The sequence below is a fragment of the Mus pahari genome, chromosome 10 (genome assembly GCF_900095145.1).
Source record: "Mus pahari chromosome 10, PAHARI_EIJ_v1.1, whole genome shotgun sequence".
Taxonomy (NCBI): domain Eukaryota; kingdom Metazoa; phylum Chordata; class Mammalia; order Rodentia; family Muridae; genus Mus; species Mus pahari.
The window spans coordinates 58,927,928-58,940,818 of NC_034599.1; the positions used below are offsets into that span (position 1 = coordinate 58,927,928).

At 52.7% G+C, this 12,891-nt stretch overlaps 1 protein-coding gene across 2 annotated transcripts in view; it reads right to left on the reverse strand.

Moving 5' to 3' along the window:
- Positions 1-12,171, reverse strand: part of Smad6 (SMAD family member 6) — a 69,482-nt gene extending 57,311 nt beyond the window's left edge. The window contains exons 1-3 of one of the 2 annotated variants that reach the window (XM_029543777.1): positions 11,703-12,171; positions 10,290-11,619; positions 2,313-2,369 (exon numbers count right to left, since the gene is read on the reverse strand). In XM_029543777.1, the coding sequence (XP_029399637.1) occupies positions 2,313-2,369; positions 10,290-11,109 (877 nt within the window). In that variant the 5' untranslated portion in view covers positions 11,110-11,619; positions 11,703-12,171. Of the gene's footprint in view, positions 1-2,312; positions 2,370-10,289 lie in introns of both variants that reach the window. The other variant, XM_021206826.2, reaches the window with a different exon arrangement.
- Between the last annotated feature and the right edge of the window lie 720 nt (positions 12,172-12,891).

Consider the following 12,891-nt stretch of genomic DNA (forward strand, 5'->3'; position numbering starts at 1 on the left):
AAAAAAAAAAAAAAAGTTTAAGATGCACCTCCAGAAACAGCTGGTGGTCCTTGGGGTCACCACCGTCCCCTACAGAGTTACGTACCCTCCACCACAAGAGCCTCACAACCTGCCCTGCTTGCTCAGCTCCACCGAGTAGCATGAAGGAGTTACAGTGGGCAACGTGAGGAACATGGCCTTCCCGCCACCGACATTTTGTCACCGCTCACGTTTGAGGGAGGATTCTTGTAACTACCTCATTTAAAAAAAAATAAAAACAAAGCCGGCCACCTTGATGCGCATCTGTAATTCCAGCGAGCAGGAAGGGGGAGGCTGAGGCAAGGGAAGCCGACTAGACTACCTAAGAAGATCCTGTCTCAATCAATCAATTTGATTCGATTCAATCAGTAAAAGTCATTCTTAGCTCTTATGCCAACATGAAGTTCTGTGAGCCCCGGCAAGAGTCATCTTTGTTTTCTGGGACTCGGTTGTCCCACTGTGAAGTAATGCAACACACATCAGCATCTTTTTCTTCCTTTGTTGTTGTTTGTTTGTTTGTTTTTGTTTGTTTGTTTCAGACAAGATTTCTCTGTGTAACCTTGGCTGTCCTGGAACTTGCTCTGTAGACCAGGCTGGCTTCAAACTCAGAGATATCCCTGGCTTTGCCTTCCAAGTGCTGGGATTAAAGTTGTGTGCCACCAAGCATGGCTTCCTTTTAGTTTTTAAATGGTCACTCTTTGGGGCTTATCTGCTTCTCCTCAGGCTGATAGACAGACAGTTCCTCCAGCAATGAGCCTGCTATTGCTTATGAACTTTTGAGTTTTTCTTTCTCTAATGGAGCAAGGCATCTTCTATAGGGCTTAGGAGATGCCAAGGCTAGCCTGTGGCAGGAAAAAGTAGAAGCCATGGCCTGAGCGATGGCTGCCCTGGGTTAGTCTCTCAGCCCTGCAGCTCCTCAGCTAGGGGTCTCCCTCTCCTCTCTCAGCTGGCTCCCCCTCACCTCCCTACAGACCATAACCCAACTGGTTCCCAGATAAGTAAACAAACTGGGCACAGGGCTCACAGTGGAACAAGCATCACTGCTCAGCCACTGCCTCCCACACCTGTGAGAGACAGAGACAGCCTTTGCTCCATTTTCCATGGATCAAACTCCTCAAGCAAGTCTAGGGTGACTGTATCTCTGACTTCACTGAAGATGGAGGGTTGGAAGAAACTTGGGGTGACTACCTGAGTCCATGATCCAGCAGGAAAGTGACCTTCCAGGCAGAGCTCACACACTCGAGGGTGGAAGTTTCTACCATAAACAGTATAGACTTACTATTTGTGGTCACTTGGGAATGTTCTAGCACCCACACCATGCCAATGTACTTTTGAGGCCTGGGCCTTACAGAAACTACTGGTCACAGAGTTGCTGTGTTGGAACTCTTGAGGCCAGCTCACCTGCTACTAAAACTCCACAGACCAAATAACTGCCCTAAATCCACAGAGGAGAGCCCAAGGCCCAAGGCATCTCTGCTTTTAAACAGTTAGTTAGTCAGTTAGTTAGTTGTGTATACGTGTGTGTGTGTGTGTGTGTGTGTGTGTGTGTGTGTGTGTGTGCGAGCCTGAGTGTTTGCATGTGCATCATGTGCATGCTAGTACCCTTGGAGGCCAAAAGAGGGCACTGGATTCCATGGAACTGGAGTGGCAGGCAATTGGGAACCACCTGATGTAAGTAGGTGCCAGGAACTGAACCCAGATCCTCTTGGATGAGCAGTAAGTGCTCTCAAACCATGAGTCATCTCTCCAGAACCCTCATTTGCTTTTAAAAATGTATGTGTGAACCCCAGAATGTGAGCTGACACTTAGCCTCCAAGCTATACAGAAAAAGACAGCTTGCCACAGCACAGAACTTGACTGGAATGACACACCCTCTCCCCTAACCTCCCTCAGAGACCTCATCTCCGAGGTCCTATCCAGGTAGTGGACAAGGACAGGTAAAGCTAAACAAAGACTCTACGCCCTGTGTGCCTGTCATACTCTCAGTTAACACACTGGTGGATGGTAACCCAAGGCTGGGGGAGGAAGGAAGGAAGGAAGGAAGGAAGGAAGGAAGGAAGGAAGGAAGGAAGGAAGGAAGGAAGGAAGGAAAAGAGACCCAAAAATTCCAACCCACCTCTAAAAAACAGCTTAAGTCAGAACCCATTCATCTCCCACAGGCCCATGTTTAAAGGTCACAGAGAGGTTAGCGAGGAGCCTAGAATTTGAAGATGTAAATAGTCTCTCTGCAGCAGCCCAACCGTGGGAGTGGGGCACCCAATTCAGCCCACCCCTCCAGGGGAGGGCACACTTACCCAGTGGCTTGTACTGGTCAGGAGGAGACAGCCGAGAGTAGGGGGGCGGCGGTGATTCTAGAAGATAGGATACAGCATATGTCACTCCCGGTGTTCCACGTGCCTTTTAACCATCAGTTTCCTCAAAGCCCAGGAAGTCTTCCATGTCTCCCAGCATCTCTGCTGCCCAAATCTAAGGGCACAGACAGCCTAGGGCTCAGTCCCTACTTGTGACACCTATGCTTTGTGAGCTCCAGCAAGTTCCTTCACCTCTCCAAGTCGAGTCCTCAACTAAAAAAAAACGGGGGTGATAATCACAGACCTCTTGGTTTTGCCAGAAGGGCAAAAGACATAGCATATGCAAAAATGCTTAGCCCAACTCTTGGTCACACTCCTGTAAACAGCACCTTTATTATCATTACAACTAGAAAAACATGGGTGCAGAAGTCAGTGCACATGGGTGGCCGGATAACATACAGCAGGCTCAGTTCTGTTTGCATCAGGGCTAAACATAGCATAGAGCCTCTTAGCATTAGCGCAACCCTTACAACATACCTTGAATACACTTATACTGACAATCACGTGGCTTGTGTGAAATCAAACCTGAATGAGGGCTTCCTCAATTTTCATTTGCACAGCTCAACAGGTCAAATCGGGAGTTCAGAAGGTCCACCCGTGGAAACGCGGCTGGTAACAGGGGTGGAAGTGGGGGTTGGGGGAGCAGGGGCTGGCTAGTTGGCTCAGCATGCGGAGAAGCTTGCTGCCAAGGTTAAGGGCCTGAGTTTCATCCCCAGAACTCACGTGGTGGAAGAGGAGGACAGATGGTCTGCAGTTGTCCTCTGACCTTCACGTGTGTCATGCCTCACATGTATGCACCCTTACTACATACGTAATAACAATAATAAAATGTTTAAAGATGACCTTAGCCCACATCAGAACCATCACTCCTGGTGTGGGGATGATGGTGGAGCTACTGGAACCCTGGAACTCCCCACAGTTTAGGCCAGTTACTTCCAGCCTATGGTCTCAGGCTCTCGTGTTTTTGTAAAGAAAGGCTAGGAGTGGATCCCAGCCTTCCAGCTCAGCCTGATTCCGGGTCGTCTATGGTGTTTGCCTTTGGGCCGCTGTTCCTTTGCCTAAAATACTCCTCCTTCAAAACATATACTTTGCCATCTGAGGAATTTCTTAGGCTCTTGCTTTACCAGGGAAGTAACAATTTGCTAAACTAAGTACCAATCTGGGTGAATGAAATGACCCTCCATTTTCTGTAAATGAAACCAAACCCCATCAGATCGCAAGCTAAGGCAAACTCCACAGTAATAAAGGAGTAATAACTATTATTAGGTGGCTATCAGGAATGACACAGGAGTAATGAGTGTTTTCGCAATTATAATAAGGCACCATTAGTTACAGGAGCATTAGTTATGTGTGCCCCATACACCCAAAAGAGGCTTCCCTCTCCTGTCCCAACCCTGTCCTCTGCATCCGGAAGTGACTTCCTCAAAGTCAAGGCTCAGAGTCTAAAGCAGGGACTCCGTGGACATGGGTCAAAGAGGAGAAAGGAGGGCAGAGCCACCAAAGAGACCAGACATTCACCTGGTACCAGACACTTCCATCTTATGAATTATTTCTTGTTTGCTTGTTTTGAGACAGGATTTCTCTGCATAGTCTCAGCTGGCCCAGAACTTGTTCTATAGACGAGGCTAGCCCTGAACTCTGCCTCCCAAATGCTGGGATTAGCTGGCTTCAGAATTTTTAAAATATGATTTATTTATTCTTATTTTATGGCATTGGTGTTTTGCCTGCATGTATGTCCCTATGAAGGTGTCAGATCTGCTGGAACTGGAGTCACAGACAGTTGTAAGCTGCCATGTGAGTGCAGGGAATTGAACTCAGGTCCTCTAGGAGAGCAGCCAGGACTCTTAACCACTGTCTCTCTGATTCTTACAGACCTCAAGTACACGACGGTTGTTAATCATGCTCACCGGACACCAGTTTCAATTTAATCTTTTCTCAGAGATCAAAACAAATATCTAAGATGATTTGCACATTCCTATTTTGCTTATGGGGAAACTGCCTGGCTCCTGACACCCAGGACAATCAAGGCAGAGCTGGGATTTGCACCCAGGCCCAGCTTCAGCTTCACTATTCCAAGAGACCGAGAGCCAAGGGCCCCTCTCCACCCAGTGCTCGCTCAGTGATTCTAGGCCAGGACAAGAGTGGGAGAAAGAATCCCAGAGCCAAAGGGGGAGCAGTCAGTGACCTCTAATAGCACACAGGGAGGAAGACTACCCACTTTCAGTGAGAGCCACTTTACTCGCATTCATTCATCCTGAGCCCAGAGGCCAGACCGGAGAGAGGTCCAGCTGCCCAGCGTGGAAAGGCACGAGGCTCTCAGGGAGAGAAGCCTGAGCCTGGGTTCCCACTGCATAGAGGAGTCTGAGGCCTGGTGAATGGAAGTGACTCCCAGGGAAACCAGCTGTGGAGCCAGAACCGGAGTCTGTCTGCTGTGCACACCCTTTTTTACAACCCCTGAAACCCAAGGCATGGATAGACATCTGCCCCCACACCTGTCTCCAGCAACAGAGGTAGTAGCTGGAGTGCAGCAAGCACTGGTCACCATCCCAGCCTCCCCCGTCACCCCCCCCCCGTGTGTGTGTGTGTGTGTGTGTGTGTGTGTGTGTGTGTGTGTGTTGAAACAGTATCTCTTACTCAGGCTTGCCCTGAATTCAATATACAACCAGGAATGACCTTGAACTATTGACCCTCCTGTCTCCACCTCCTGAACACATTACAGGCATATCCCTGGCCATCCCTAGTCCCTCTTACAGGGACTTTGCCTAAAAGCAAAGAAGGGCAGAGGAAAGAAAGTGCTCGCCTTGTTTCTCCTAAGGAAGCAGCCACTGCTACAATCACCACTGAGGTAGGGTTCCTAACAGAAAACTGGTAAACCAGAACTGCAGACCTGCAGCCAGGGAAAGACAGCTAAGCTTCCAGAAGGGACTTCGTCTAACCACAGAACCTTCTAGAAAGAGCAAGGTTTCTAGTCAGCAGCCCACAATACAGAACTCTAGCTCATCTGATTTAAAGGGGCCCGGCCTTTACTAATTCACTGGGTCTCAATGCAATAGCTCAGGCTAGCCTCAAAAGTCTCCCTGTGCCTCTGCCTCCTAAACACTGGGATTACAGGCATGCCCCACCAACAAAGGCTCTTAACTCCTTTTTATTGATGGAACATCTGACATCCCACCACGAATGGACCTGCCCAAGGCTGTACTGGAAGGCAGCTGCATAAATTATCCTGTTGCTGTTGGAGACCAACACTAGGTAATCTTTTTATTTAAAAAAAAAAAAAAAAAAGGAAGAAAATGAAAGAAAGAAAGAAAGAAAGAAAGAAAGAAAGAAAGAAAGAAAGAAAGAAAGAAAGAAAGAAAGAAAGCGTAAGCAAAGCAAAGCAAAGCACGGAGGTGGTAATGCACACCAGAGGATATCTCTGGCCATCCCAAGTACCTCTTGGGGGTGGGGGTGGGAGGAGCACCAGACCTGATCTCTGTGAGTTCAAGACCAGCCTGATCTACAGAGTGTGTTCTGGGACAGCTAGGGCTACCCAGAGAAATGCTCTAAGAAAAGAAAAGAGAAAGAAAGAAAGAAAGAAGGAAAGAAAGAAAGAAAGAAAGAAAGAAAGAAAGAAAGAAAGAAAGAAAGAAAGAAAGAAAGAAAGAAAAAGAAAGTATAGAAAAGAGGAAAGAAAAGAGGAGATATAGGATATATAAACTCACAGGTCACAAGACCCACCCTCTTAAAATATACAATTTAGTGGTTTGGGGTGCATTCGAAGAGTTGTGTGACCATCGCCATGATCTAATTATAGGAGATTTTCATCACCACAAGAAGAAATCCTATCCCCATTAACAGTCACTTCCTATACTCCAACCCAAACCCCAGGCAACCACTAATCTACTTTTTGTCTCTCTGGATTTGCCTACTCTGAATGTCTGACATATGTGGAATCACACAGGCCCTTTGTGTCTGCTTCTTTCACTCAGCGCCACCAACGTTCTCCAGGTTCATCCACGCCATGGCATGTGTGAGCACTTCACCCTTTTTTATGGCTGGATGATATTCCATTGTGTGGCTACGTCACGCTTTGTTTATCCATTCATCAGCTAATGGACATTTGGGTTGGTTCCACATTCTGCTGTTATGAATGATGTGCTGTGAACAATACCAGTAATTCTTACCTGTCGCTCCCACTCCCTCCCACACAGCCTCCAGGATTCGGGAGGATGGAGCCACAGGAGGTGAGCCCTCCACTAGCTGAGACACAGGCTCAGAAGACAATCTTCTAGCTCCTTGTCCACTAACTAGAAGATGTCCTACTTCTTAAGAACTACAATGATTTGGAAATTATTAACATGTTCTATACTCTAACAGAACACTTCTCATGTCTGCAGATTCCTTTGAGAGAACTGGACATGGTCAAGAGAAAAAAGAGGAAGACATCAGCAACTCCAAGCCCCTCAGACCTCCAACCCCAGGAAACACTAGAAGCATCTATCTCCCCTAACTTCCTCCAGAAGCTGAATAGTCAGTCAGCCAGGAGCCAAGAGCATCAGAACTCAGTCCAGGCCCGCCCAGCCCAGTCACCCTCTGGTCAGCCCTCAGGGGCTACTTAGCCTTCTGGGATCTAGACCTTCATTTGAGACCAGAAAAAAGTTCACAGCCTCTCTCTGCGCCTGGCGGGAATTTCCATTTGATACTTTCCACCCATCTTTGCAGGGCAGCTCTTTGCTGTAGAACAAGATCCACATGCTTGCCTGGACCTCCGACTTTTCTTTCTGGGGGGAGGGGGGTGACGCCCCCGGCGGGCTTGGAGGTGGGCCCCCTGGGCGTTCTGTTTCTTCTTCCTTCAGAACCTATGGCTCAGATTCCAAGCTCGGAGGACAGAAAAGGAGCTCCTGGCGCTTTAAGGCTGAAGGAGCCTAACTGCCCAGATTCCCCCAGCAGCCAGATAAACAGCGCAGCCGGCTGGCGCCAGCAAGAGGCAAACTGGGCATTATCGCGGCTTCCTCACCTCCAAGAGAGGAGCGGGGAGCAGACAGGCAGGCCGAGGGGCCGCGAGGGGGCGGGGCGGGGCGGGGCCGGGAAGCCCAACTTGAAATTGATCTCATTTCAAAGGGATAATGCCAGGCCAAATAAAAGGAAAAACTTTCTAGCCCATTCTAATTCCTCCAGGCCTGGCCTGGGAACCCTGTGTTTTCCTAGGCAGTCTCCTCCAGCCCTTCAGAAGTTCTCGCTCTCTCTTTCCCGGGCACAATTTGGATAATAGTAATTTACCGAATATAATTACAGAAAAAAAAAAAAAAAGTAGGGACGCAAAGAGCAGGAGATTCATTCCAGAGTTAATGGATACTTGCAGGAGAAAGGAACTCTATAAACAGGTCAGAGCTGTGATTAAAGTATTTCTCCACATTTCCGTCCACATAGGCAGCCACCAACTCAGTGTTGCCTTTAGTCCTAAACAGAAAGGCCCCGGGAAAGATACCTCCCAGGGGCCCCCAGACTGGATCATGCACTGAGACTGGTTCTCTGGGTGAGGCTTCTGTGCATAATAGACAAAGCCCAAGGAACCTGTAATCTACCCATCACCACCTCTTCACCTCAGTCGTTCAGGCTAACTCGGAACTTTACAGATGGGAGGAGGCCAGGGCCATCAACTTGCCACACTCAGAAGGGGACCAACCACACTTTCCACAGGTCTTGACACTGGGACTCCTTGAGGGTGGAGGCCAGGCACGAACGACTGGTGCTGGGTGTTCCCGTGCACTTTACTCTAGTGGTATGCCCCGTCAGTCTGTCGGTCTGTCGTCTGCCTGCCCCATGCCTCAGCCTTCTTCCCTGAGCTGGAAAGTTGGGAGGAGCGGTCTCCTTATCAGGACGCGCTCCGCTGAACCCCAGCTATGTGCCCGCCCATTTCTAGGAGCCAGGCTGGCGGCCAGCCCCGGGGGCGGGGTGGGCAGCAAAGGGCTTCCCCGGTCCTCAGTCCCAGGGAAGGCAAGAGGGTCAACCAGGCATACTGGAAACTCTTGCTTCTTTTCCACAACCAGTCTTCAGAGGTGCCCCTAGTTGACTGACTAGGGTCCTCCAAGTGGCGCCCCCTCCCAACGGGGAAGAGCTTCAATGGGGGGGGGGGGGAGGCAGGGAATTAAGTTCCAATACTCAGTTCAGTTGAACATGTTTTCCAGAGCCCTCCTACACTAAAACACATTCTTATTCTTCCAAGGTCACTAAGCCTAGGTCTACAGTTCATCAGGTCTCCCTCAACTTCTCCGCGGTTAAGCAGGGCCAATTCGAAAGGCAAAGAGAGGATCTGAGTGGGTCCTAAAGCCTACAGCTTTTCACCCCTCCTTTTCCGGTCCACCCACCTGCGCAAGCCCTCTTTAGGTCCACCCCCTCCTCTGAGGCTGCTCCAGGTTAAAGGCAAGGCACTCCCAGAGGTGATCCAGTTACATGCACGCCCACAGCCCTCCTGGTGGCTCAGACCACTGACCTAGCCCCACCCCCTTACCTCCTCCTTTCTTCCCACCTCCGAGGAAGATTTCTTGACAGCATGAATCCGACTTGGTTGCCTCCCCACCACACACAGAGTACCTGGTACAGAGTGATGCTTAACAAACTGGCCAGTACTGTGACTTGGTGACAGACAAAAAATTCACTAGGGCCTTATTGGAAGAGTGTAGTGGATCCCACCATCGATCTCCCAAACAAAAATACAAGGAGGCAATACAACCACAAATAGGAAGGAGTCCTCCTCCCCAGAGAAAGAGATAGCAGTTTCCAACAGGGGAAGCTGTCAATGGGCCTCCAGGCACAGAGAGTCCAGCGCGGGCACTGGCCAAGGACTACCCAAAGTGTCTACACTGCACCTGGAGGGACCATGAGGGGAGCACATCAGGAGCCGCAATAATGGGAGGGAAGCTTCCTTTCTGTCAGGCCACTAGGCCCTCCTCTATACAGGGAGAAGTCAGGCTTCCTAGGCTGCTGGTCCACTCTGAGTGAGGCGACCAGAGAGCTGACCAGAGCCAACAGCCTGGGCCTACCTGTTCCATTTTCTCCTGCAAATGCAAAGCCATTGGATGTGTTTACCTACACCTACAGCAAGTGTTCCTCGTGGTACATAAAGTGTGTGTGTGTGTGTGTGTGTGTGTGTGTGTACACTTTCTGGCCTGTCAGAGCCCTTCAGCTCTCCTCACCTCTGCTCCTGCACCTGAGCCTGCCTAGCTAAGCAAGGCTAAGTTAAGGTAGGGTGTGTGCAGAAGATCCCAGGAGAACAAAGGGGCCAGTTCTCAGGGTAACAAAAGAGCTAGCAGCCTCTGACTCCCAGATGCCTCAGGTCTTTCAGAGGTAAGCTAAAGGGCAGAATTAAGAGCCGTGACGATGGAAGAGCCTGGCATTCCATCCCAAAGGATGTTGCAAACAAGGGGGGTTGCCCTGCAGAGTATGGGCACAATCTGTAGACAGGGACAAGTCAAACATCTTTGCAAACACTACTGACGTTAGGCGTGACTTCCCTACAGACAGCTTCATAGCCATACCAAACTCGGTAGGGAAGAGCAGATCAGGGGTATAGGATATGCGTACACATGCTAGAAGCTGGGTACCGACTGAGGTGAGTCCCCAAAGGAGAGGTGGCATGTACACCTTTGGCCTCTCCATAGCTTACTATCCCGGTTCACAGAGCTGCAATCTACTTTAAACTCCAGAGGCTGCATATCGAAACCCGAACGTGTCCCTTTCTCACTTCGCCGGTGCCACAAAATAAAGTTACCATCTGAAATTGCAGACATCTATCCCTCAACTTTCCTCAAACCCCTGCAGGTTCCAAGTACGGGGGGGGGGGGAGGGGGAGTCATCCCTAGCGTATCCAACAAAGAGGTGACCACAGAAAGGGACCAGGACGGTATAGTCGGAGGTCGAGGATACCCTGCGCACGCTCACCTGGCCCGCAGAGCCGGCTGAAGTGGTAGGGGTTGCAACACACCGTGGGCCCGTCGGCGGCAGCAGTAAAGCTGTGGCAGCCGCACAGGGGTTTCAGCTCCACTGCGTGCTGCAGGTCTGGCCAGCGGAAGAGGCGGCCGAGCAGCAGCTGCGGTGGCGCGGGCTGGCCGCCCAGGCGGAGGTCGGCGCGCGGCACCAGCACGCAGCCGCCCGGCACGCCGCCTCGGGACTCCACGGCCTCCAACAGCGTGTCCAGCGAACGCTCCTTGAGCCTCTTGAGCAGCGAGTACGTGACCGTCTTGAGCTCCTGCTCCAGAAGCAGCAGCCGCGAACGGGCTTCGCGACTCCGAGGCCCGGCGCCCTCCTCCGGTTCCGGGGACTGTCTGGCTTGAGGATCGCCAGAGTCCCGGGGCGCGCCTGCAGCGTCCCGTTCAGAGAAGAGACAGCAGGTCACCGTCTCGCAGTCACTCTCAGGCAGCCAGCCCGGGCCTCCAGGCTCCGCCACATCCAGCGGGGAGCCCCCAGCCCCGGCCCCCGACTCCGACGCGGGCCTCGGGAGGGCCCCCGTGCGCCGGCGCCTGCCTGCGATCGGGGCGCCTCGCGGTCCCACCGCGTCCCTGGGCCGCCGCGGGGCTACCGAGCGGACTTCGGAGCGGCTGCAGCCTCCGCCCTCTCGTGCCCGCGGGGCAGGCTCAGCTCGGCTGCCCAGGCTCCCATCCTCGTCGCCACCACCGCCGCCGCCGCTGCCTTCCTCCCGATCAGGGACCACACGACTTCGCCAAAGTCGCCGCACCAGCCCCGAGCGTTTAGACCTGAACATACGATACCCTTTGGCGCCTGGGGTGGTGGGAGGGGAGGCGGTCTCCGGTTACTGGGGGTCCGTTCCCTCAACGAGGCGCCGGCTGCGCGGGCCGAAGCCCCACATGAAGCTCTGCCGCGGGGCGCCGTGCAGACCGCGCACAGCCTGTCGTCGAAGGGGCACCGCAGGGCTGCAACATGAGGGAGCTCGCGCCGGGCCGGGCCAGGAACACGCGCGTGCTGTGCCGCAGTCTGCGAGGGACCAGCAGGCTACATGGATCACGATGGGCCGGGACCGCTCAACTCCAGCTTCTTTGAAGCCTTAGAGAAGCCACCGGCGAAACGATACTAGAGACACCCTGCATGGACCGGCGAGCCTTCAAAAGTTGCGCGGCTGGTACACGAGCACAAAGCGCTTGCGTCGTGCCCCCAAATGTGTCTGCACAGCTCTGCCTTCAAAAGCCAAGCGCTATGCTACATGGGCTTTCCCTGTAGGATCCGAAACTAAGGCTTGTGGATAACTCCCAGATCCCTGCAACAAAATAAAAATAAAAATAAAAGCAAAGCAAGAAAAAGGTCCCAAACAAAACTCAAAATGCTTGGATTTGCACGCACGAAAAGCAATTCCGTCTCAGGTCCCGGGCGCTCGGTGCACTTGGGGCAAGTCTCTCCTGAACGCGGGTGTCAACACATGAGTGAAAGCCGGAAAAAAAAAAATCCCAAAGAGCTGCTAGAAATCCTTAATTAAAAATGCAATCCACCGAGGCAGAGGTCGCAGCCCGCCCCACGCTGCGCTGAGACGCTTCGGGCGCCGCGGCTGCCGAGGTCGCCCCCCTCCCCCCTTCACCAAAGTGCCTCCTGGTGGCCCCGCGGTCCCAGCGAGGTTTGACGAGGCAGCGCCCGGCGGCTCTTTCTCTGGACTCAGCTCCCTCGCTCGTTCCCCCGCTCGGCGCTCTCTCTCTTTTTTGTTCTCCTCAAACGCACACTGAGGGCCCCCGGAGGAGCGCCGCGGAGTCATTGGCTGCCTCCCATCATATGCCAGTCTAGACACTTTGGCGGCTCTGCGGCGCTGATTGTTGCGCAAACAAGGTTTCAAGTTTCTTAACTCTTAAAGGAGAACACGTCCCATTGCTGAGCCCGAGGCTCCGAGGGGGCTGGTTCCCGGGGCGGGCCGAACCCGGGCCCCCGCCCCTCGCCCGCCCCAGCACCCCCGCCCCGAGGCTGACAGTGCCCGCGATTCGCTCTCAAGCTCACGTCGTTTCTTGGGCACAGCGGTCCCGCACACGCGCTAACAAACACTCACACCCTGCTGCCCAGCTCTGCTGGGTGAACCCACCGCGACCCGGACTCCAAGGCGGCCCTTTGCCTCTCTCTGGCTTGTGCCCAAACTTGCAAACGCGCATTGCACTTTAGAGTCAGTCCAAACCCCCAGCCTCAGCGCGGGCTAATAAAAATGGGCGTGTGTGCGCGCCTTCCTGCCCTCTGTCTCTGGGGAGTTGGGGGGCGGCGGCGAAGTTGGGATAGCGGGTTTCTTCCGTGACCCATGAAGGCTCCACACACCCCCTGCCCAGAACTAGGGGTTGCTACGCGTAGGCTAAACTGGGGGCGGGGGATCAAGGGAGCTCTAGGATAGCCCGAGGTGGGGACTTTAACAGGGTGGGGTAGAGGCAGGAGTGCTCTTGGATGGCTCCTCTTGGTCGCCTGGGCTCTCCCGACTGGCGTCCTAGGCTCCTCTCGAGGCCAGGCGCTTTCTTCTCCCTTCGTGGATTTACCTTATGCTCCTTCAAGAGTGATGGAGGGGCGT